Source organism: Ambystoma mexicanum, chromosome 1q, assembly GCF_040938575.1.
Source record: "Ambystoma mexicanum isolate Mex_15411 chromosome 1q, UKY_AmexF1_1, whole genome shotgun sequence".
NCBI lineage: Eukaryota > Metazoa > Chordata > Amphibia > Caudata > Ambystomatidae > Ambystoma > Ambystoma mexicanum.
The window spans coordinates 278,975,627-279,001,627 of record NC_090922.1 but is presented as its reverse complement, the minus strand read 5'-3'; the positions used below and the strand labels follow the sequence as shown (position 1 = coordinate 279,001,627).

The window sequence follows — 26,001 nt, the reverse complement described above, 5'->3', positions numbered from 1 at the left end:
CGTGTGGGCCTCTGGCAGGATGATATTTTTTCTGGCACGAGGAGGGAGGCCTCAGCACTGATTGAGCCACTTTGTCCTAGTGAGCACAAGCCTTGAATGTCTCTCCCATCTCTAAGAGGACATCATGACACACTGCATAGGTTAATCGAGCATATGTTGCGCAATGGACAGATTTAAGAGAATTGAAGGTTAAAAAGAAGCATATATTTTTGATTCCATTCCAGGTGTACAGCATGGGCGTGGTCAAAACCAAGATTTCAATTTGCTGAATAACCATGGCTGTTGAGTCAAGCAGAGATTTAATGCGGTTTTATAGCTGGCCTTGCAAGCCAGTGATTTCCAACATTCAAGCAGGTGTTCAGAATATAAACATTGACTATGCGTGGTAAAAGCCTACACACAATACATTTCCATAGAGTTTTGGAGTAACTGGTGATGTTCTTTATTGAATCATGATAAGGAAGAAGAGGTTTTTTGTTTTCTTTTTTCTTTTTAATGAATACCACAAAATCACTTTTTAGCAGGGCTCAATTCGTGGGTACACGGCGTCAACCACGTTTTTCAAAGGATGCACTCAGTCCACCCCAGCTAAAATGAGAAACATTGAATGTCTTCTTTGAATTTATGAATTAGAGCCAACCTCGAGGATCGAACCACTGTTGTCAGGTTTGCAGGCCAGGCACTTCACCACAGCACTATGTATATATACCCTGAAGAAAATAAATAAAACAACTAAAGGTGAAATGTCCCATTTGGGTACTGCAAGTTTCAGGGAAAACATTTGTATTGGTTCTTGGAGTTTAAAACATGCACACCTTTTAAAGTTTTCAAAAACACTATTAGAAGAAAATATCCTCTCTTGGTTTTGTGAGTGTGTTGATTTTATGAAAGGCAAATGCCGTTCGTCCTGTACAATTTGGGTTGTTATGCTAAGCCAATTTAATGAAATGTGCATATTTCACCTTGATATGCTAATTTCTGGCAACGTCACATCCCATTGCGTTTGTTAATGAGGTCCCACACTTTCATATTTAGGACTTGACCCCAGCGCTTTAGTTAATGCAAGCATACTTCTTCTGGAATGCATTTGGAAAAACATGTGAGTTACCAGATAGATAGCTAGATAACTAGGTAGACAAACTAATAAATGATACATGGATGCTAATGTCTGTAAAACTAAATCAAGCAAGTCACACCACGCCTTGCATGGCACACTGGTAACATACTAAACACTAGCCTATATTGTGTTTGATTGTTTTATTGTGAAGGTACATTTTCAATTGTAAATGCAAAGAGTCTGTGGTGTTAGTTAGGCCGAAATCCTGAGTTTGGCCGGATTTTAGAATGATAATTCGAGTGTAAACAAATGTGAGTTAGTGAGAATGTCAGGAACATAAACCAATCGTTTTTATCAATTAAAGAACAGAAGTTTTGTTTTATACACTTTTGCAAATAACGTACTCAACAATGTGCGCACCGTGGCAAGAATTCTGCTGCAGCCATAACAACATGTATTAATCACATTGTTACGACTAATGTGGGTGAAAATGGTGGCAATTAGTAACACGTGTTACCAAATTCTCTAACAGTGCAACTTTGGGTTAGTGTCGTTATATAAAAGACCAAATGTAATTATATAGCAATGTGGATAGGATGTGCACGCCTCTACTGTAGCACTGAACATGTAGTGCTTGGGGATGTTGCATTGGCACTCTTTGCACTAGGAGAGTAAATATTGCACAGAACGTTTGGTAAAGCGGCAGATATTCAACGTTTACAAGGTATATCACACCTCCATTTGCCAACTGCCTTCATGCCACCAAACTCTGCTTTCTAGCCACTTGCTAAACATGTACGAATTTCTAAGATATGTCGTCTGACTAACAGCTGCCTACAAAAAACACTTAATCTGCTTTCACCTGTCACATGTTTGTATCACAAGAATGTAATTGACATCTGGATATCAAACAAAGGAGCTGCATAGATACAACTGAATGTTGTCTCCTCATCACTTTTTGTACTCTGAAAAATAAATCAATGCACCTTCATGGTAGATGATCTGGCCCATTGCTGTTCTGTGAATAAGGAGCTGTGGGTGCTTTCATAGTTGCATTGTACAATCTTCAACTTGTGCATGTACACCATATTGTGATGCAAATATCAGATCTTTTCATCTTGAATTTCCCATACAGTTGTACTAACCACAGTTGAATATGTGACTCCGAATACTGTTTGCATTTCCTGGCATTTTCTTCAGAGATCTGTCTGCACCGGCATTCCGTTACAGGCTATTTTGTATCATGACTGCTGCAGTTCTTTGATTTTTAGTTAGGATGTACATTTTACAGACATGTTTCACCTTCCCTGATAAACAGGATTGGTGGCAGTCTGTCTAGATTGGATTTACAGTGATCTAGCTTCTGCAGGTTGCTCTATTTATCAAGACATGAACTTTAGGCGTTCTAAAAACCAGTAGAGGTTCTGGCTATATTAATTGCAAGGTATTTCAGGTATGTGATCTCTTATTGATGGGTAACTCTATGCAATTGAGGAATGAGTTTTGGTGACACATCCTGCACATCGCCTTTCATTCTGCGAAGAGAATATGGCTTCCCAAAAAGGCAGAGTCTGGATCTTGCTGGGAGGAACATACATATGTATGACGTTTCAATGGATGATCACCACACTGTATTTTGGGGGCGGGATTGTGTTTGTGTAGAGTGAAAAAAGATGTGTCTTATTAAATGCAATATATTATGGGTAATTGATAGCCTGGTGTTTAAATCTGTGAAGACGTTCCTTACAAAGGCTGTCAGATGGGGTTAACATGAACTTACTTTTGAGAGGTTATCTCTTAGGAGATACAATCCAGTGCCACTAATTTGATCTCCTTCTGCCACTGATGCCAGCCTGGTAAAAAAAAGTGTTGTCTTTAGAGAGGGAAGAATCGGCCGCCAATGCCTCTCACAGAAGCCTCTAAAGAGTCATGAACCCCCGACAAACACAGATTTTAAGAACCTCTAGTAGAATTGCAGATTAGAAGATCTACATTGGCTAACCCTGATTGCGACCAGATTAACATTAGCACGTCAAAGAGGTATCAGACAACTGTACCTGTTACCTCGACGTACAGACAGAATGTTCATCTTGAAAAAAGAAATGCCGCAAATTCTCTAAAATGTGCAGCTTTGCTTTGAAACTTGAACAACAGAACTGTAAGTGCCAGGATGTGGGGCTGAAGTAGATTTAAAAGCCACATAATTCATATCCATTAGCTCTGTGTGGTCTTTATTTGGGTGATGGCTGCTTTAGTCACCATCATGCGTTTGTGCATGCATTCTTGACAAGATGTGAAGCATGACAAGGTAACCATGGAGTCAACTGCCAGCAATGATTACATGTGTGAGATGTTCCTTCTGGCTTTTGCCCTGGCACACCACAGCCATTAGTTCAAAAGGAATCTCAGCCAGGATGCTAGCTCCAACTCTGGGCTTCAATTTTGGACCTTCCATATTGCATGCAACGTCCTGGACCTGATTCCCAACGTGTTTCTTTGTTTTTCTTCAATGGGAAAGTCCCATTGAAAAACGCTTTGCAACTCAGGCCCCTCAACCTCTGGACCAAGAAGACGAATCCCTTTGGTGTGTGGGAATCTAGAAACCACCAAAATAAAACATAAAAACAGCTGTTAAGAGTGTAGGAACTCCTCAATTTCCTCTTTTCCATTCATTGTCACCAAATAATGTCCAAGCTTGGTTGATTTCCAGGCGCGCATCTCCACATTGTTCCATTGTAGTGTCTAGAGAAAAAGCCTTAGCCGCAGACAATATATTCGGAAAATGTGCCAGAAAATAGTCCACGTGACTTTCCAATAATGAATTGGATCCTCTTTCTCAAAATATCACAAGATGGAGATAGTTGCAGCTAAATTTGTAGATATTACAGTGTTTCGCAAGATTGCAACTTAAAGGTTGCAGACAAAACATTGATAAAGAGATATGCAGAGCAGTCGGCACACACCAAGCCGGCACACCCCATGCTCCCTTGTTCACACACCCACCTTTTTGAGAACAGATCATGGTTAAGGAAACATTCAGATCTGCTAATTTATCAATTTTTGAAACATCTCGACTTGACTGGTGGTCCTTGAATTTCCTTTTGTAAAGTTAATTATTTGCACTTCTCCAAAGACAAAACAAAATGAGTTCTTGTTCTGACTTCAAAATGGTAACCTGTGAGCAGACCAGGGGTGCAGGGGTAAGGGTCCACAGCCCAATTCACCCCATTTTTGTTGTAAACAATTCTCCGCTTCAATTGCATGCTCTCACATCTTATGTTATGTTTCCGCTTCCACTGACATTGTCATAATCTTTATTTTGGACGTAAAAACAAATAATTAAGAAAAATACATCCAGCACATCAAGAACAAGCATTGGCAATGCCAACAGTTTGAGGTTTTGTGCAGGCATGTGCAAGGAACTTTCCAGACACAGTCATAGTTGTTTTAACTGGTCATTGATGGTAGCAGCTGCAAAATGTCAGGAGTTCCTGGACATCTAATTGGTAGTTCCTGGCAAAGGCTTAGTACTGATTCACAAGCCAAAGCTGTTGGCTTTGCCAATGCTTGTTTTTAAGAGGACTTTAGTGAGTGACACACAGATTACTTATAAATCAAGTGTCTGAAGGCAGACCACGTAAACCATTGTTATTACACCAGTAGTTGGTTTATAACTCCAATTGAGGGTTTATTTATGGAAAATTGTGCATAGATCCCACAAAGCCTGTGCACCGAGAACAACTCAGCCCAAGCTGGCACGCAAATGTTTTTCTGCGCGCTCTGCTCATTCGTGTAATTGTGCCTGAAAATAAGCCTATATGCAAGTCGCACCGGGAACGCCCCCGACACGTACCTACGCAAAGCAAATTCAGCCATATAGACCTACATTTGTGGGCTCCTCGGGCGCAAACCCATGCACCCTGGTAACACTGCATGGGGTCCCTCACAACCAGGCCAGAAACTCAGTGACACTGCACAGGGTCCCCCATAATTGTTACCGACACCCCGACAACATGCATATCATTTTCCATAACTCAGTACAACTCATCTCAATCTGTGTGCGAACCCCCGTAAACCATTCCTGCACCCTGCTACACTGCATATGAGCACCCCTAAGTTAGATTAGAACCTCGTCTGTGTTCACACATCCCTAAATCCAACATGTGATCTCAACTCTGCGAAGTGATTCCTATGCACAAGTGTCTGTACGCCTGACTTTGAGTGGCGGAGAGATCGAGAGTTTTGCGTGGGCATTTCCCTGATGAGAGGTTGCATGGTAAGGTCCATGAATATGCTTGGTTGTGGACATTTGTGGGCGTGCGATGGATTGTCTGCGGGCCGTCCCTCTCAATGCTCACATTTTCCCTTGTTCTACCTCATTCTGGTGTTTCCACCCCCTACTCTGGTCCCTGTGCAGGCCACGCCAATGCTCTTAATTGCGTCTCGCACAAGACACTCTGCCTCTTGCAGAGATGTGACGAGCCTGCGCAAATTCCCTGCAAAGTCAAAAAAAGTCCAGTGTGGTTTGGTCCAGAAAGTCCCTATTTGTGGCACAAAAAATTCCATGAATCAGGCCCAAAGTCATTAGCATGCAGAATACTGCTTTGAAAAAATAAGGGCAGGCACTTTGAGTGCAACGTTTGATGGTAGGACTTGAATAAAGCAAGCTCAAAAAGTTCCCACAAGGAGGTGTTTTGGGCGGGGAGGGGCAGGCACTGGGTGGTAATGGCTGTAGGAATTAGCATGGCCAGGGTTAGTCAATGGGTGGGAAAATAACCAAACAAAACTTACAAGCTATGTGTCACTCCCAATAGGCCAACCCACCCTATCTTTACTGTAATGCAATAGTTTTGGCTTATAAGTGTTCAAGCAAAACCTAATTGCCCAAACTAAAAAGTAGCTAATTGGCAATATAATGTTTCCTTAATTAAAGTGTTTTTTCAATGTGGGAATAGCGTGCAGAGGCACTGTATCTATTTGCAATAGAATATAATTATGTTTGGCATCAATTAGAAATCTAAAAGCACAACCCTGAGAATTGGAATTAAATATGTTCTCATGAGAGATTAATGTATGGGACAAAGGAATGCAAAACATGGCAAGTTCTCAACAGAGGTGCTATTACAAATACAAGATGGCAGCTTTCTGGAGCTTATTTCAAATGTCCAATTCTGGAATACGGAGGCTGGTGAGAGGTGACTGGCCCTGGAATTAAACAGCACGCCATGCTAATGAAGATTAACAAAGCAGCTCAGACAGTTTTCTGTAAAATGGTCGATATCAAACTCGAGGTAATGAGAGATGTTCGGAGCGCTTTCGTTATTCAGCAATACACATCTGATCCTTATTTAGAGTAAAATATGTGTAACCCAAAGATGTCAGGTAGTTATTCATAGTTGTAACAGCTTAATGTTAATGAAATCAGAAATGTAACACACACCAGCTTCAATGTGCATCAGATATGTGGGAGTGCCCTGAACAGGCAACATTTGAACTTATTTTCCTATATTTGAATTGGGGAAGCAAACACATAGCCCCAAAGTTTCAGCACCATGGCTGCCAATCGGAATTGATTTTGCACAGAAGATGGGAATGATTGGTTCAAGAGTAAGACCTACCAAATCACTACAAGATTTAAAGAGGACACCACTCACCTGTGACAGAGGGTGCGTTAATAACATGTTTTCCCCAATCCACATTATATACAAATATAATCCTTAGATAGGAACGCTGTTTAACACACTTCAGTTTACTGCCAGCAGCCAATACATAGGCTTGTCTTCCACGTTGGCAACCCGAACACCTTGGGTTTGACTTGTCTGTGTTCAGACACAGATTATGAGTTCTTATCTCAAAATGTGTTGAGCCTCTTCTGACAAATAGAAAGTACAATTGTATGAAAAATTGGAGTCCTCGGACTGATTGATTAATGTTCAAGAGATGCCTTTGTAGTCTACACTTCAAGTGTATTCCAGATTGTAATATATTTTGTTATTGTGATTTCTGTTGTTCAAATCCAACCTTACACAAAAAGTTAAAATACAAATTACCCCACAACTCTTAGATACAAAGAACGACAGCAATAATAAAATCACATACAAAAGTATAACCAATAAAAGCATCACATTTAACAAAATATCTAATACTCAGTTCTTAAAATTCATTAAGTTCATATTTCCAATGTTAGAAGAAGAACATCTTTTAGCAGCCCCTTCACCAATTAGGTTTAAATAGACCAAAGTGCTTTAAAAATCTCACAGGCCTCTCCTCGCCACTTGACAGTGTTTCATAACATTTTAAAGCTATTTCACAGCAATCCATTATGATAAACTTTTCAAACTGAGTAAGCCTACAAGTCTTGAGCGATGAACAGTGAATTCGTAGAAGTGCTCTCATTTGGACCATGCCCTCTTCTTTACATAAATTACAATATCGTAGTTCCTTGTCAGACGCCTTGGACGTAATTTGACATATCTCTCTAGTGGGCAGTATGTTCAGTTTATATCGCATGGATTTTGTTTGCCAATAAGCATTGAAAAATGCCTTTAAATATGATGGCAGACCACTCAACAGTTTATCCAGCAACAAACGCCTCTTATACAACTCCTGGGACCTAACTTTACTCATGGTCTTAATCCAGTCATATTGGAATATAGCCTTCTTTACTTGATCGTACTTCCCTATTAAATCACCTGTTGACTGATTAACACTCCGTAAAATCGAATTGGCGCAATGGTTACAATTATTCAATGCTTTATGAGATTTTAACTCCAGGTTATACCCGTGATTGACAAACAGTGACTTATCGGGGGGGGGGGGGGAGGGCAATACTAGTGCATACAAAGTGCGGATCTTCCAATTAAGCCACTGTTCCAATGACATAAGGCCCAACTCAAATCTAAGGGCTATGATTGGGAGACAGTCAGGTAATCAAAGAGCCGTTTTTCGAATGTTCGACTCAACTGTCTCTCAATCTATAGCTCTAAGTTGTTTAATTAATCTGCATGCCAATCAGTCATGCAGGGATACTTCAGTACAAGTGTTTGATTGTCATTTTAACAGTACAAAGGTGTGAAGGGGACACAGGTATCCCAGTTGGATACCATTTCTTCCTTATTTTCAGACAAACATCAAGGACTTCCATAAACGCCACATATCCTCTGCAAGAATGTGCAAAGCTCTTGGTTAGCAGGCTGTCAAAACATCATTGTCTCCATATATTTTACTTTACTTTCCTTTAATCCATTTATAACACGCACCATGGACCCTAAGGCTTAAGGAAGCACAAGAAACATGAAATATATGATAAAAACTGGACAGAATTACAAACATTTAAGAACACCTCTGAATGATGATTCAAATCAGAAACGATGGACAAGGAAAGCCCTTGCATAGAAACAATCATTATCGAAATAAAAATGTTTTGAGCCTTTTTCTAAATATTGCTGTATAATTCAGTTCTCGTAGATCTGGTGGCAGGGTGTTCCATGCCCTAGGTGCATTTATAGCAAACGCACAATTCATGCCCTTGCTAGATTTGCATGCCGGTGTCTTGAGCTGGTTAGTATTGTTAGATCTAAGGGTCCTTACACTTGATTTATCAGTCATCACCTCACTCAGATTGACTGGCATAGACTGGAATAGATTTCGAGAGACATTTATGGGTGATTAGTAAAAAATGATAGTAAATCCTTGCCTCAACTGGAAGCCAATGCAAATTATGCATAGGGTCAGAAATATGATCTCTCCATTTGATTCTGGTAATGACACTTTTCTGAATTACTTGAAAACAATTGCATTCTAATTTTGAAAGAGACTGCTACAGTATTCCATTTTTGACCGAACAATAGCGCTCTATTGTCTCAGAGTTCGCTTGAGAAATATATGGCCTGAGTTGTGCTTGCAGTTTCCTGTAATAGGCCGAGGAAGAAACCAGTTGCTTACTTGAGCTTGCATATTCAGGTTCTGATCTAAAACAATTCCTAACGTGTTCACGTTCTTCTTTGTCGCAATATCACACCAGGCTACTGAGAAACAGTTGTAGTCTGGGTCAAGCTTTCTTATTTAATTCTCAGTCCTTACTACCATCAGTTATGTTTTTTTCATTATTGAGCGCTAAATCATTACCTATCCTCCATGTTTGTATAAAATCATATACTTTATTGATGATTCTTTCATCCTCCATATATATACCGGATAACGAGATGACACATTGGCCCTCATTACAAGTTCGGCGGTAACCATGCCGCTATTGGCGGCATGGCTGCCGCCGAAATTGCGTCGGGGTCCGGGTCCTCGGAATGCGGACTTACTAGGGCATTCCGACATGGTCCTTCCCCATTCCCATTTCAGCCCCCATAGGGCTGAATGGGAATGGGAGAGGGAGCAAACAACGGGCCATTACGAGATGGCCCGTTGTTTGCTCCCTCTTCCCCTCGCGGGACCCGGTAAGTACGCCTGGTTTTCCCAGGCGTGCTTACCGTGTCCCGCGAGGGGAACTCGTAATGCGGCGGTACGGAGTGAATGGCGCCGGCACCTTTTACGGCGCCGTTCACTCTGTACCGCCAGGGTCATAATGAGGCCCAATGTGTGTCATCCGCGTAATTTGTAAAAGCAACACAATTTAAAAAGCGGACTGCGAAAACATTATATAAAGAGGGTGACAAACTGGTCCACTGCGGCACACCATGGCCTAAAAGAACAGGTAGGACTTCTGCATCCTTTCTGCAAACCCTGCACCACCCGTTACTCAAAAAAGAGATGATCCATAGAGCAGCATGGCCCAAGAAGTGAGAAGTGATCCACCTCGTTAAGCCTGGTAACCAGTAACCAGTAACCAGCAAAGTATGATCGACCTGGTCAAAATCTGTGGAAAGATCCAGCAGCATAAGCATGGAGTGTAACAGTCTTGATTTCAAATCTAGCAACGCTGTTTCCGTCCCGTGCCCCTGCCTGAAGCCAGACTGCCATTTATTTAAATTCATTTATTCTTTCAAATGAGTCGACATTTGAATATAAGCTGAGCGATGTAAACTTTTTTAAAGAAATGGAGTATTAGTGATTGGCCGGTATTAAGAAGCCGTACTCGGGCATAGTCCCAGCTTCTTTTGTAACAGTGTGATGCACGCACTTTTTAGCCCAGCGGCGATGTGATTTTCTGCAAAGGATGCATTCACAAATGTACATAAAGCGCTAATTGGGGTGGAAGAACACGCCTTTATAATTATTGCTGAGGAAAGATCCCCTTTGAAGCTAGTGGGTTTAAGATGATCAATAATGTTCGCCAATTCCGATACAGCTGTGAAGTTGAGTTGAATGTCTGATAGTTTTTGTACATGTACCACCACTCTATTAGTGGTAACAGTCGGACCAGTACTCATCCTCTTCACCTCAATATCCTTTTGTATCTGATCCAATTTTTCCCACATAGCATCTTGAAACAATGTACACAAAGCAGCATCTTTTACCAACATATCTGAATTGTTCTGATATTGGGTTTCTAGTTCCATCAATATTTTAAAAAGCTCTTTAGCCTCCAATTGAGATGTAACTATCCTTCTGTTAAACATACCTTTTTAGCTGCTTGGACTGCTGTTTTAAAATCTTTCACAGCTATCTTTTATGATTCTCTGCTAGGAGTATCTTGAGATGATCTCCAGGCATAGAAGTATTTGGTTTTAGTCACTTTCAGTGTTTGTAGTTCAGGAGTTGCCTTTTTTTCATGGACCAGTTTAGTTTTAAAAGGTGCTAGGTTATTTGTAACTTCCTGCAAGGACTGAATATAGACATTAGCAATATCCTCAGCCATCTCCAATTTGGTAATCTCCTGAACCATGGGCCGTAACCAAGGCTCCAAGGCTTCTGAAGTCAGCTTTTTTAAATTCCTTTCTCTGATACTATTTGTTTTTCCTTTACCCTAATTCTTATGGGTTTCTCATGGTCCATTGAGAAGTGAGCAACAAAAATGATCCGACCATGGGCACGGCAAAACTGCTAGATCTTTAGTTTTAATTTTGTGTATGATAGCCCAATCTAATGTATGCCTTTTAATGTTTTTAGGATTTCTAACAAGCTGCTCAAAGCCCAGGTTATTCAATTTGTCTTCAAAGGTAGTTAGTAGCTGAGGGACCGTTATCTCAACCCAACCCAACCAGTAGTTAAAATTGCCCAAAACCACATGCTTGGTATTAGGTTTAAGGATGGGTAATAAAAGATTGCAGAATTGTGTAGGAAAATATGGCATGTAAATAGGGGGTATGTACACCAGAAACATATTAAGAGTGGTTTCTGCATCCATACTTATCTTTATATGTTTTATTTCTTTACCCTTGAAACATGGGGAATCTACCACCCAAATATCCACCAGGTTTCCGTGAGTGCACAAATATTGACATCCTGATCGGTAATGCAGGTAGAACATGTTTTAGCAGTGACCTAGTGTTCAGGAGTACTATTTTTATATCCAAAATAGGGCTCTCTTTAGTGCCCACATTCTTACTAGCATGAAGAAAGGGTCTAGGCATGTCCATCTGTACAGACCCCAACTCATTACCCAGAATACCTTCCTGTGGCATGTCCACATTATTGACATTCAGACTATCCTGTGATACCCCCCTCTTCTGCTCCCCTGAGCCTACAATCGTTTTATAATGGTAACCTCCAGACATCAAACTCACAGGCAACACTGTGGTAGGTACAGGCAGGTCTATATTATTAAAATCCTTAGGAGTAATATCCGCTTCCCTCACTGAGTCTTCCTAGGCCAAGGAGCTACTCAATGACATAGGTAACAAAGCCTCTGCCATGTAGTGCTGAAGAAAATCTACCCTGCAGGCACCCATTACAAGTTGGCTAGCACTGTGTCTATCAGTTTGTGATCCTGCCCTTGCAGCCGAAATTGCAGCGAGGACCTGCTTAATCGTCATAGATGAAATGTACCCAATGGAGGGAAAAACAGTTAACGGGCACCATGGAGCACCACAGACCAGAACAGACTGGCTTGCGCAGACGCACCGGCGCTGACGTGCCTGACCTATAAGAAATAGGTCTCAAAACTACAGATGGACTGGGATTTGCAGTTCCTGAGCGTACAACACGTAACAGCAGGAAGTGGAATGTAGAAGGTCTTAGATTCTAATGTGTTAGGGGAGCAGAAATGAAAGAAGCCCAGGGGGTTAACTGTGCGCACCTAAAAATTAATTGGCAGTTCATTCAACAATGTAGCACAGACATCGATAGTACAGTAGAGCTAAAATCACGTCTAAAATCAATATAAATTTAAGTAGATGTAAGATCTAATAAAATATAATCTAAAACTGATGGGCTAAAGAGTGGCTAGAGTAAAAACAAAGCAGTCCGCACAATCAATCACACATTTCATATATGCCAATACAAGTTATTTATTGTATTAGCTAAAGCGTTGACATAGAGATTAAAGACCAATGAAGTGAACACATAATCCTGCTTTATCCCTCGAACAAACAGAAACGCAGAAGTCAGATTCCCCACCTGATCAAAGCAAATCTTTGTAGAGAGGTTTTCATGAAGGGCTTCCAGCATTGAGAGTAAAGGCCTGTGCATCCCAGTAAACAATAGAACTCCCATAATGTTGTGTTACTAACATTGTCGAAGGATGAGCACAGATCCATAAAGCCTACAAATACAGGGCGTGTATAGCCAAAGTATATTTATCTAATAACCTGAGGATTAGTGACTGCTAATAGTTGCTACTCCATTTCTAAACCCATAATGCTCCTCCAAGAAGATTTTTATTATTCTAGCCCAGTCCAAGATTCTAGTCTGGATTACTTTTTTGTCCCATTTTTCAGAGGAATTATTTGGAGAGTTTAGGTGATAGCAACTAGGCAGCGATCCATCTTCCATCCAAAAAGGTAACAATAATTGCCTCGCTCCAGCTAGCCGGGGATGAACGACCTCGAGGAATTGCATTAATAATTCAAGTAAATATCACCACACAGACTGCATAGTCCTATTTGGATACATCCAGAAACATCATATCAGGTCCTGTCCAGTGCTTTGTATTGCACTTTGTTGGCCAGGATCATGTTATTTTCTTGATAGGTGGCTTACGTTTTGGACCACAAGCTTTTAACTCTGTATGTTATATCTTATAACTCTGTATGCTCCATCTGTACTTGTCTTTGTGGGTCCTTCAAGTTGTTCCCCTTCAAGTTATTCCACAGCATTCTAATGGTGTGCTCGCTTCTACTGATTTCTTCCTATTTCTGCATGACATACTTCCATTGGCAGACCAGTTGCTCATTCTTTGCAAGTGAGTTGATTACAAGATCCCATAGAGTTTCAAATATGTATCCAAAACCAAATGTGTGTCCTTTTACAACTGGAAGGCGGCCTGCTTCCATCATCTGAACCTTGGAAACATTGTACACAGTGGCAGAAGCTTTAGCCCATTTTGGGATTCACATGCAGCATCCCAGCATGGCCAAAGGATTCAGACTAAGGCAAACCTATTAGTGCATTAGAAATAGAAGGTGCACGGCAGATGGGCTGCAGGGATTGCAGTAGGGAGCTGTCTATATGATAGGTTTGCATATGAAAATATGGAGTAGGTGACACATGTATCTATAAGGTAGTTATAGAGCTTAGCTAGGTTTAATTGCATCTAGCTGCAGGCCCTTGGTGGACCAAGATTGGAATTCAAACAGTAGTGCGAGGGTATGGTTGTGGCCTTCCCAAAGGACAAATCTGTGTGAGTCAGGTCAGAGGTCTTGAGCGCTAGTAGCACAATCAAAAAATGGCAGTCTTATTTGAACTATGAGGTGGCTGGCAAATAGAGTACATACATTTGTTAGAATTAGGCTGATTAATATGGTCTTCGAGAAAGCAGGGGGGTGTACCGTGGGTGGCCAACAGATAAGGGGAGAGCGAGGATCAGAACATCCCATGATTTATGATACAAAGGGCAAGAGGGGATGCCAACAAATCTAGTTCTGTGATGAGGAGGCATTGCTGGGGCGCCTGCATGTCTGGTAAAAAGAGGAGTGTATGGTTATTTCAAAGGGCCAGAAGTTGTCCACTTAGCTCATGCTAAATGATCAGGTGCACCCCATGTGACTTAGCCGATGGGACGGGTAACATCACAGGTAACTCGCCAATCTAATAGTTGGAAACCCAGGTAACGGACTAGGGGGACCACGTTTTAGAGGGTACGGGTAGATTAGGATGTGACAAATTGGTCAAGGGAGTATAGGGCGCTGTTATTATGTATATAGGTGGTAGCCAATGAGGGAGGTGGGATAACGCTGTATATTGTTCATGTCATGAGTGACGATCTCATTCCTTAAAGCCATATGCCTGCTTTGACCTAACAGAGAGCTCTGTGACAGTTTGGTTCTATGGAACCTTTGCATACTTTTTCCTTTTTGTATGCAAAATGAACCTTGTTTTCCTTTCAAAGTACTGTACCAATCCTTTTTCCTTAAAGGAGTGTTTTTACAGTCTGGTTGTCTGGAGGTCTTGTCTAACAGGTACCACAGGGGCAAAGTGAGTGTTGGGGCCCTGCCTTAATCACTCAATTTAAAAATATTCACCCATCCGGGGCAATCGAAATTACAATACATTCTAAATAAATACCATGCTTGCTGTCTGTCTCCTTAGACTCCTAATTGAACAGTGTAATTATCTTAAAACATCAGGAGCCAGTGCACACATAACTATTCCTATGCAGTGGCTTAATTGTGTGCCATGGTTGATATGAAAAGGCAGGTCAACCATTCGGTGTTCTTTTTTGTCCGCATTCTGAGGAACCCAAAGTTCCTGATAAAAGTTACAAGAGATACCAGCTTTGAGAACTGCATGTCTGTGTGAGGTGTATATGTTTCTAAAGAAAGAGGGCCTATGGGTACAACAAAAGAGAACACTCATCAAACGGCGGAGCTGCAATTCATGAACCAAAATGGAAGTCTTTCCACTGTCATATTCTTAATCATGGCCTCATCCTACCCTACGGACATGAGAAGTCTACCATCTCCCAGCCTAGCCAAACTGCTCAAGAAAGAATGATGCTCAAAAGTGTTGTCCGCCCACCAGCGGGCACTGCACCGCGACCAGCCAAGCAGCATCAATCCACTGAATGGCACTGGTACATTGTGGCACGTGTAAACCTGCACCACTATTGCCTGATGAAGCTCTGCCGCATGAAAAATAGTCTCCTCTTCATGATTGGACCTGGAGACTGCTGGTCATAGCCAATGAAGGAAATGGTTGTACATTGATTTAACTCCATCACAGCGCTGCCCCTGCTCATCCTGGTCCATAAGGTGCTCTAGGCATTGACCATTGATTCCTCAGGGAACTGAGCCTTGGAGTGCAAGTGCAACATGCTAACCTGTGAAGTGTTGCACGTGGCCCTCAGTGGCGCAGACACAGCATGCTTCAGGACAGTAGGTCCAGATCATCAACAGTGTCCCAGGCCTGCATTCCTAGACAGGGTTTGACATTTGCTCTGAGCTATTTAGCGCCTGTTTCTACTTTATGAGAGCCTGGGTAGCTTAAAACGAAGCTTTGGCTCTCCAGGCAAACTGGTGCCTTACAAGCTTGCATATGTACCATTAACTTTGAATGTTTGAGCATGAAAACGAAGAATGTGGACACATTTCATCATGCATGATCCATTATAAGGAGCAAAACGTGCGTGTTGATCACATGTGAAATTAACATTTGCAGTGCGCCCCTGGTTCCCCCGTGGTAGATTCTGTCTACAGGGAATTGGTCGAAGTGAGCGGGAATGGCCGGGTGCGGTGTTCCACTCCTTTAATGTTTGACTGTCAATAGCTACACTGCTTTCTGCAACCATCTTCACCATTCCAGAACTGTTCTTTGTGAAGTTAAAGCACACTTCTCCATTGTACCACTGGATATCAGTTACAGCTAAACTGAAATCTGTTTCACCTCAATTGGCTGCCAACCAGCATGACTGCAACCCTTGAAGAATGTGTTGCACGTTGTTCCCTTCCTTCCTACTCTGTCCCCGCCCGCCGGGGATACAGTTCCACTACTTTTTTAGTGCACTTCTACCACTGCTACTGGGTGATGCCCAATAACCAGGTGCTGGTTTTAGCTCCTGCTCCTCGCACGTTAATGTCGAAATGTGCCAGCCCTGCCCTGCCTGGCCTTAATGGACACATGGGATGGCAAGGCGAGAACATAAAGGCCTTCCTCCCAAAGCATCAATATCACCTGTGCTGCAGGATGCAGAGTTTTGTGAGCGAGATGAGCTGTGTCAACAAAGCGAAGCACAACATCTTACACCCAACGCAAATGGGTCAATGTCTTTGGCACCAGGTTATGCATGTGCTGATGGCAGTGCACTCACCGGTGGTTCCCGAAGCTGGATATACAGAATCAGTGAAAGCCATAACACATGTTCTAGAGTCTCACTCCATAAGAAATGGGCCCCCTCTCCAGAAGCCAAGAAGGTTTGCGGGCCAACTCATGGATTTTTTTGCCCGGTTTAAAGGGATTTTGCACTACTGAAAAGTAACTTTGCACCGCCGACGCAAACCTGGATTCATGGAACTGTGCAAAGTGTATGTTTGCCGTGCAAAGTCCATGCAAAGTCAGTGCATAGTCATGTTTACAGTACAACATGACTTTGCAAAGTTACAATTATCAGGGTTGGCCTCAGCAGTGCCAAGTCACTTTCCATGACCCGGGCCCTTAGTCCAGAGACCAAGGTCAGTGCTCTTCCCTCAAAAACTGCTGTTTTTTTAATGTTTTATGCTCGCGTTTAACATAGGAACCGCACACCATCCTCGCCGTTGGCTTTGTTATTGAATGTCAATCGCCTAATGTCTCCCGCTCCCAAGCCGTCAACCTTTTGGAGTCAGAATGGGAGCAGGAAGCATTAGAGAGAATCGCAGTCCCCGCATGGGACCTTTTCCCTAATTAACGCTGCTAATACAGTGAACACAATTTTATGAGCATCAGACGGCTGAAAGGAAATCACCGTGCAAGCTCATTACATCATAAAATATGCATTAACCATTCATTGATCGAGGTCCGCGAACTGCGCTCGTCCGTCAATTGCAGGCGAGGTTACACGCATGCGTTGGGAGCAGCAATCAGGGCTAATGCACGGGCCCCCCTCTGCCACTTCCCACCACACACGGATGTTTGTTCCAGGCATGTATACACTGACCATGAAGGTTCCTGTGGGTTACCTGCTGCTGAAGAATGAATGGCCCAAGGACATGTCACTGTTGATGACCTATGCCAGGGCTCTGCAGCATTTAGTCCCCCAGATGTTTTGGACTACAACTACCATCAGCCGGAGGCAGCATAATCCATGGTGATGGAGCCTGGGAGGCATGGTCCCATGATCACTTGGAGAGACGAAGGCTCCAGGCCCCCTGTTCTCGTCCAATGATCTGCCCAGCAATGCCTTCCGCCTACTTCATAGACAAGGAAGTCTTTTCCCGGACCCTGACCGTAACTACTGCCTAAGTGACCCAAGATGGCAAAGTCTACCGGCTCAGCAGGGAGACTATCAATTTCTAGGCTCACGTGTGAGTTGTAAGTTGTTGTTTTAATGTCTTAACAAACAGTGCCCATACACAGCTCTCCATTGCGAGATAAAGTACGCTCCGGGTAAGGGTTCCACTGCCAGAGATGCTTCCTGTGACAGTGAGTCAGACGGGGGATGGAGATCAGATGAGTACAGATGGAGAACATATGGGCACAGTGACATGTAAACCCACAGTGCAGCGTCGGACTAAGCGACGCACGAGTCGCAAGCCATATTCATCCGTGGAAAATGGCACCTGCTCAGCGTGGGTCACTGTTGCAACCACCAAGAAGGCAGACCGTCCTGTTGCACGTGTGTGTCTGCACGTCGGTGTGCCAGGGTCAGCCACCACCGACGTCACATGCCGAGTGGGGTCTCCAAAGACCCCTGGGGGGCCCTATAATGCCAGGTCTTTCCGGCAAGTCGGCAGATCCACACTGTAGGCAGCATGTCCACACCATAGGCAGCAGGTGCACACTGTGGGCATCGGATCCACACTGTAGGCAGCGGGTCCGCACCGTAGGCAGCGGGTGCACACTGTGGGCACACTGTAGGCAGCCTGGTGCTGCTGCATCTAGAGGAGGGGCGGGGGTGCAGAGGGATTTCCTCGCGAGGCGCGCATCAGATAACGTACTTCAGAGGTTCTATGTGAAAGTGAAATCATCTCGTGAACAGTGCCTCGAGGAGAGCCGAATGGAGGCGGGCATTCTCGCACCTCCGCCTCGTGCATGAGCAGGTGCCCGAGCGATGCAAGCAAGGCCGACCACTCCCGATAGCAGAAAGATGCGTTTTACAGTACATTTCTCAGAAGGCTTGTGTGAAAAGGCATAGGATGTTAAGACGCCTTTGAACATATTAAAAAAAAGCCCAGCATCGGTCGCTCAACCTGCTGAGCTACCTGTTTGCCTTTCTGCTTCAGGAATCGTCCTACAACTTTAATAGATTCAAATCAGGACAGGATGCTGATCCGCAGTACCGCTCAAACTCACAGCATTAGCAAAAGTGCAGGTCAGGTCTATGCCTTAAAAGGGCCAGGCTATTATGCAAGTCTATGCAAAAAGGAGGAGCATACGCGTCCTTGGCACTTAAGGGGTTAAAAGCCAATTACATGTGATCTCCAGGAGCTTTGACATGGGCACAGTCTCATTCAAAAGGTAGAGGTGAAGAGAGGACGGTAAGCATCTCTGCGGGAGGCAAAGTCGGGTACCTGCCAGTGTTGCCGAGGAACTAATGTGCCTTCGGCTCCCATGGCTGCGTGCAATCACTGCTCGCTATCTGCAACACAGCACCGCAAGCACGCCTCCAGCGGGCCCATGTGCAGCTCTGGGGCGCGCGCTCCCCATCCTATGACGCGGCTTCATTGATAAATGAGCTTCCTAGAGAACCTCCCCGAAGTGGGAATGGAACAGGTGAAAGGGGTGGGGTAGCACGGCCCGGCGGAACACGGGACACAGTGGGGACATGTATGTTATACACTCCTTCATATACAGCATTCATTATATCACACTGATGGGGATATAGGTCCAGCCGCACGGCACCTTGGGGCAAAGCACAATGGACGTGAGCGGGCGCTGCATGGGCGCTTATTTAGCAGATGAAGAAGAGGGAAGTAGGTGTCTTAAGGGTGTGCATATGTACCTGTCAGTGAAATGCCCCAGCCTCCCCACCCCCACCCCCCTTGCTCCTCCCCTATTAGGGATGATACCGTCTACTAGCGAGAGAGCGAATGTGCGAGTGTGTGAGTGAGCGAGGGAGAGAGCGAGAGAGAATGTGCGAGTGTGTGAGTGAGCGAGGGAGAGAGCGAGAGAGAATGTGCGAGTGTGTGAGTGAGCGCGGGAGAGAGAGCGAGAGAGAATGTGAGAGAGCGGGAGAGAGAGCAGAAGAGAATGTTCGAGTGTGTGAGAGAGCGAGAGAATGTGCGAGTGTGTGAGTGAGTGAGGGAGAGAGCGAGAGAGAATGTGCGAGTGTGTGAGAGAGCGCGGGAGAGAATGTGCGAGTGTGTGAGAGAGCGGGAGAGAGCGAGAGAGAGTGTGCGAGTGCGTGAGAGAGTGAACGAGAACGTGCGAGTGTGTGAGAGGGCAGAAGAGGGAGCAGAAGTGAATGTGCGAGTGTGTGAGAGAGCAGAAGAGGGAGCAGAAGTGAATGTGCGAGTGTGTGAGAGAGCGAAAGAGGGAGCAGAAGTGAATGTGCGAGTGTGCGCGTGTGAGCGAGAGAGAGCTAGCTAGAGCCCCAGAGAGAGCCCAGACAGAGAAGGTCGCTTTGCAAATGAGAGCATTTGATCATGCCTGAAGCAAGCTGCAACGCACACTACGAGTCCGAGGACGGCCCCCATACTCCCCTACCCAGCTACAGGTGGCACCTCTCGCCCACAGCTGCACGGACTCGAGGTGGTCGCCCCCGTCACGGAGTAGAGGAGTGCACCTGAAAGACGCTGCCTATTCGGGCATGCCACTCTGGCTCTCCCGAGATCCCCTCGTTCCTTTATTTACTGTAAGTGTGAGGGAAAGACGGGGGAACAAGGTGAAAGAGGGGGCGGGGAAGCAGGTAGCCGCAATGAAAGAAGATATTGCATTGAACAAAAAGCTTCTGCCATATACCACAGGCACTGCCCCCCTCCCACCAAGGGAGGATTTCCTGCCATGCGCATGTGAAATATGACTCTCATCCCAGGCCCCCCTCCCCCTCCCACCCCGAGTCGTGGCTCACTGCATGTCCAGCAATGGCAGGGCAGTACAGCTGGGGCGTTGTCCTGTCCCTCGTCTGTTTAGGTGGACAGCAGAGGCAGAGCAACGCCTGCAGGAAAGCACAGTGGGGTAATGCACGCGTTGATCACCTCAACGCCGGGGAGAACCATTGAGTCACATCAGTTGGTTGGCAGACAGGCGCCGTTAAGCAAAGTTTACAGTGTAAAATTGTATTAACAAACTTGTATAGAATGGTTTCTCAACAAACCTTTGCCTTTAATCATCAAATTAAATTCCAGGGTAAAACACCGTGTAGGGTGAGTGACACAACAAACACCGCCCGTGCAAATCAACACACCCAGACACCCATGGGCAAGGCTGGCAGTGGACTATCGTGGTGTTGACCAACCCCCAGCACTGCTTTCACCACTGGCAGGGTAGCGCATTCCACCGCACAGCCGTTTCTGAAGTGTTTTTTCATCGCCGCTGCTTGGGGGAGATGCGGTGTATGAAGTCGCCGTATATACGGGCACGGGCGGCGGCGACCACCTGCTCGTGAAGGCGCTACACCCAGCCAGGGCTCCCTTTGGACACAGAGTGATTACACTCTGCAGGCCAGCGCTCGCTCTACGAGCAAAGAACTGTGCCGTATGCCCGCTCGTAGAGCGCTGGCTCTCCTCATCCACTCCCTGCCTCTCACGCACACACATACACACCAAGTTGCACTCGCTCTTCTTTGCCGCTATCTCACACACGCACCCAGAGCCACTCGCTCTTCTCTGCCCTCTCTCACACACCGAGTTGCACTCGCTCTTCTGTGCCTCTCGCTCACAGAGCTCCACTCGCTCTTCTTTCCCCCTCTCTCTCACACACACACATACACCGAGTGCTACTCTGCTCTCTCTCACTCTCACACACACGAGTTCCACCCTCTCTTCTTTGACTCCCCCTCTCTATCTCTCTCTCTCTCCCTCTCTCTCTGTGAGTGACACATACACACAAAACTGTGTGCGTGTGTGTGTGTCAGAGAGAGAGAGAGAGGCAGGGAAGAGCGAGTGGAACTCGGGAGCCCGAGAAAGAGTGGGTTGAGAGAGAGTGGGAGAGAGGAGGAAATGGAAACAAGAGCAGAGGGGAGGGAGGAGCAGAGAAATCACAGCGTGAAAGAAGGGCCATTGTCTACGAAGCCCCCCCGTCTCCCACCCGCCCTCTCCCACCCCTCACGCCCCTGCTTCCAGGTCACAGGTCCACTTCAAGCATCTCGGAGTCAGGGCCCGCTTTTAGCATGACCACTCGTGTGGGCAAGCACACATTTTAATTTTAGGCACAGAAGATCCCTGGTGTAACACGTTGAACGCGTAAAGATGAACTCGGTTGCCCACGCCTTCCCCTCAGTGCCATGATTTTCGAGAAGGCGGCGCCTTCACCTGTGCCCATACATGACCCTTACATAGGCTGCATATCAATAGCAGGTATACACAACACATATAGAAACACCAGGGAGTTATACAAATAATAAACGAGTGGGGCACAACCGCACACCCACGATCAACGGGCGCACATTCGCAAAAAAACAAACAAAAAAAACTCAAAAGCAACGGAGAGCATGAAGTCCGTGCCCGCTGAAGTAACAGTTTGCCCAAGACGGCCTGCCCAGCCAATGGCAACTCCCATGTTCACAGCAGAGTCTATTTCATGTCAGCGAGGCGCCAAGTGTCCCGGCCAGCTACCGCGTGAACGGCAGGGCTCAGCCGTCCGCCGAGCAAAGCCAGGGCACACGCGCCCCGCCACAGATGCGCGAGGGTGTGCGCGCCTGCAGTGCTGCATTCTAAGCACTAGGGCCGCCCGCGCCGCTACACGGAGCAGTCCTTAAATAGCAGCATCTCGATTTCTAATCTCCGGTGCCACCTTCCGTATCAACTGGCCATTAAAAGTTAACCCATATCATGAAAGGAGGTGGGCGTGAGCCCCCGAAACATGCGTGTATCCGCTCCTTCACAGCTGCAACACTCCGCTCTTGCATTTCTTTGCAGGGGGTTCCCCACGGATGCAGCTAAACAGCCTGCCTTTCCGAACCATTCCAGAAATCCACATAAAGGCATTGGGGTGGGAGGGGGGAATGCAAGGGGCTGGAGCCAGGGCAAAAGCTGGGAACGCCTTACCTGGGGCAGCAGGAGGGAGAGGAGGGCGAGCAGAGGGCTGTGCTCCATGTTGGCGGTTCGCACGGTGGGCAGGCTGGCGCGTTCAGGCACTGTGCTGCACTGTGCATGCCCTGCCGGAGGAGCAGCCTTTGAGAAGACGCCGTGCCTCCAGAGCCAGCCCACTTCCCAAATAGATCAGCGGCATCATCAAGACAGCATTGGACGGCGGCTGCTCCCCCGGAACCAATGATGTCGCGAGGCGCATTTCTTCACACAGCATCCCCGGCCTGCATCCCGCGTGCCGGGCACCTGCCTCCCGCGGACACCGCCGCCGAGAAGCCGCTCATTTTCCTTTATTGCACCGCGAGCTTCGTTGCACGGTAACAAATCACGCGTTATGGATTCCACTGGTATTCCGCTTTTCTCTAAACTGAATTGCTCGGGGATTCGCCTGCTGCCTGCACCACCGGTGGAAAGCCGCCTCGTTATTAAAATGCCAATAAGGTGCGCTTCACTTTCACTAAATCACGGGCAAACGACAGCAAGGTGCCGCAGCCACAGTCGTTCCGGAGCCGGGGTGAGATTGCGGACGGGAGATTGCGGCGCGACAGAAATACTGATTATATTTCCGTGTGTCCCCTCGCCCCACAAATCACAATACGGACTGATCAATTGTATTTTGCGGGAAAAATCAATCAGAGAGAATAGCTTGTATTCATTCTTCAGCCAAGAGAAAGAACTTGCTGTTCTCTGCACTTCCGGAGTTCTACCCAGGACAAGCCTCTGAGGGGCCTTTAGTCAGCCAGAGGTTACAGTTTCACCATTGCAGTGGGTGTGCTGCGCTGGATTGTGAAAATGAAAGGGCGGGCCACTGTAGATTTGCCGACCTTGTAGCCACTGAGAATTCTGGAGAGAGACACACTCTGAGATGGCAGCAAATGGCAAAGTTTCAGAAGCACGAATGCAATTTCAGACAGACTAGAAGTGGCGTAAGACGTTCTGAGAAGATCCTGAAACATTAGGATAGTAACATACTATGAGCCCGATTCATGGAATCGGGTGCAGAAATGGTGCATGGGCTGTATGCCGAGAAGGACCATGCGCAAGCCGTGGCACAATTAAATGTTTGCGCGCCACACAAATTCTTTGGATTTAAAGATACTAGCCGTCACGCAAGTACAAACAAGTTGCGCGAGGATCACCCACAACACGCCCCCAAGCACACCAAAAAACAAGCAAACACAGGGCAAGCCCCGCGCCACCCCTGACCCACCATCCAGTACCCCTGTTAGGCGCGCCTCACCTCGCTCGCCCAGGCTGCACCCCACTGAGGTCACATGCCTCACCTTGCAAGCCCAGGCTGCACCCCAGTGAAAACGCAAGCACTCCCTCGCAAAGCCAGACTGCAGCCAAGCGAAAAACGCGTGCCTCACCTATCAAGCCCAGAATGCACCCCAGCGAAAACGCATACCTTCCCTCGCAAAACCAGATTGCACCCCAGCGAAAAAAGCCAGACTGTACCCCATTGAAAATGCGGGTTCTCCCTTCCAAGCCCAGAGTGCACCCCAGTGAAATTGCACGCCCCTTGCAAGCACAGGCTGCACCCTCTAGACTGGACACCCCCCTCAGACAGCCTGCTCCAGACTGGACACCACCCCCCCAGGCCTCCTCACCTGTGGCATCCCCCTAGGCAGCCCACTCCAGATTGGGCATCCCCCACAGGCAGCCCACTCCAGAATGGACACCACCCACCAGCCCACCTCACCAGCGACACCCCCCAGGCAGCCCACTCCAGACTGGACACCACCCCCAGGGCCCCTCACCAGTGACACCCCCCACAGGAATCCCACTCCAGATGTGGGGATAAGCTGTCGCCGCCCATCATTCCATCCCAGAGTCCAGGAGAACCGTGCAGTTGTGCGCATACCAAAAGCACCAGGGGTGAAAGGTGGTGCCAAAGGAAAAATAGCAGCACCCGTCAGAGCAAAAGCGCTTTTAAATCTCCTCTGTTTCTTTGAAAAAAGCCAGACTGTACCCCATTGAAAATGCGGGTTCTCCCTTCCAAGCCCAGAGTGCACCCCAGTGAAATTGCACGCCCCTTGCAAGCACAGGCTGCACCCTCTAGACTGGACACCCCCCTCAGACAGCCTGCTCCAGACTGGACACCACCCCCCCAGGCCTCCTCACCTGTGGCATCCCCCTAGGCAGCCCACTCCAGATTGGGCATCCCCCACAGGCAGCCCACTCCAGAATGGACACCGCCCCCAGCCCCCCTCAACTGTAACCCCACCTCAGGCAGCCCACTCCAGAATAGACAACCCCCACAGCCAGCCCACATGCTGGACACCCCCCAGAGGAAGCCCACTCCTGCCTGGACTCCCCCCACAGGCAGCCCACTCCAGACTGGATACAACCCCCAGCGCCCCTCAACTGTGACACCCTCTGGCAGCCCACTCCAGATGGAACACCTCCCACAATCAGCCCACTCCAAACTGGACACCACCCGCCAGCCCCCTCACCATTGATACCTCCCCAGGCAGCCCACTCCAGACTAGACGCCCCCACAGGCAGCACACTCCAGACTGGACACCACCCACAGGCCCCCGTACCAGTGACACCCCCCACAGGAATCCCACTCCAGACTGGACACCGCCACCAGCCCCTCTCACCTGTAACCCCGCCTCAGGCAGCCCACTCCAGAATGGACAACCCCCACAGCCAGCCCACATGCTGGACACCCCCCACAGGAAGCCCACTCCTGCCTGGACCCCCCCACAGGTAGCCCACTCCAGACTGGATACCACCCCCAGCTCCCCTCACCTGTGACACCCTCAGGCAGCCCACTCGAGACTGGACACCCCCCACAGGCAGCACACCCCAGACTGGACACCCCCCCACAGGCAGCACACCCCAGACTGGACACCCTCCACAGGCAGCACTGTGAAGGGTTTTGACCCATGCTGAATCAATAGACTGGGTAGATGTGGGGATAAGCTGTCGCCGCCCATCATTCCATCCCAGAGTCCAGGAGAACCGTGCAGTTGTGCGCATACCAAAAGCACCAGGGGTGAAAGGTGGTGCCAAAGGAAAAATAGCAGCACCCGTCAGAGCAAAAGCGCTTTTAAATCTCCTCTGTTTCTTTGAGGGCAAGCTCTAAATGTCCATTCCAAACATTGCAAGATAGCTAATAACGGAGACCTTTGTTCAAAAAATCCGTTTTACTGATGTCAAAAATTTGCTGAAATCATGGGCACAAGACCACTCTAAAGATTCAACCTTCTTGTGGGGGGTTCCACATAACCACTCAAATGTAAGGATGCCCATAAAAACAATAGCAAAAATCTCCTGTCAAATTCAAGACAACTCAAAAATGGATGCAATACCGGTACTCACCACTATCAGAAAGCCAGCATTTTAAAACCACCAGACTTTTGTGTAAAACTGAACAGATGAACCCAAACCAGGCCAAGGAAAGACTTGCTAAGAGGTGGATACAATGTAAAACTATATTCTGAAATGACTTGAAGGAAGTAATTATTTAATGTATATGTAAAAATTGTAAGTTTAATTTAAACT

The 26,001-nt window shown here is 46.5% G+C and overlaps 1 protein-coding gene across 1 annotated transcript in view; it reads right to left on the bottom strand.

Annotated features, from left to right (window-relative positions):
- The window catches only part of CDH13 (cadherin 13), a 2,842,668-nt gene extending 2,820,056 nt beyond the window's left edge, over positions 1–22,612 (bottom strand). The window contains exon 1 of the mRNA XM_069638658.1: positions 22,447–22,612. Coding sequence (XP_069494759.1) covers positions 22,447–22,494 — 48 coding nt within the window. The 5' untranslated portion in view covers positions 22,495–22,612. The remainder of the gene's footprint in view (positions 1–22,446) is intronic.
- Between the last annotated feature and the right edge of the window lie 3,389 nt (positions 22,613–26,001).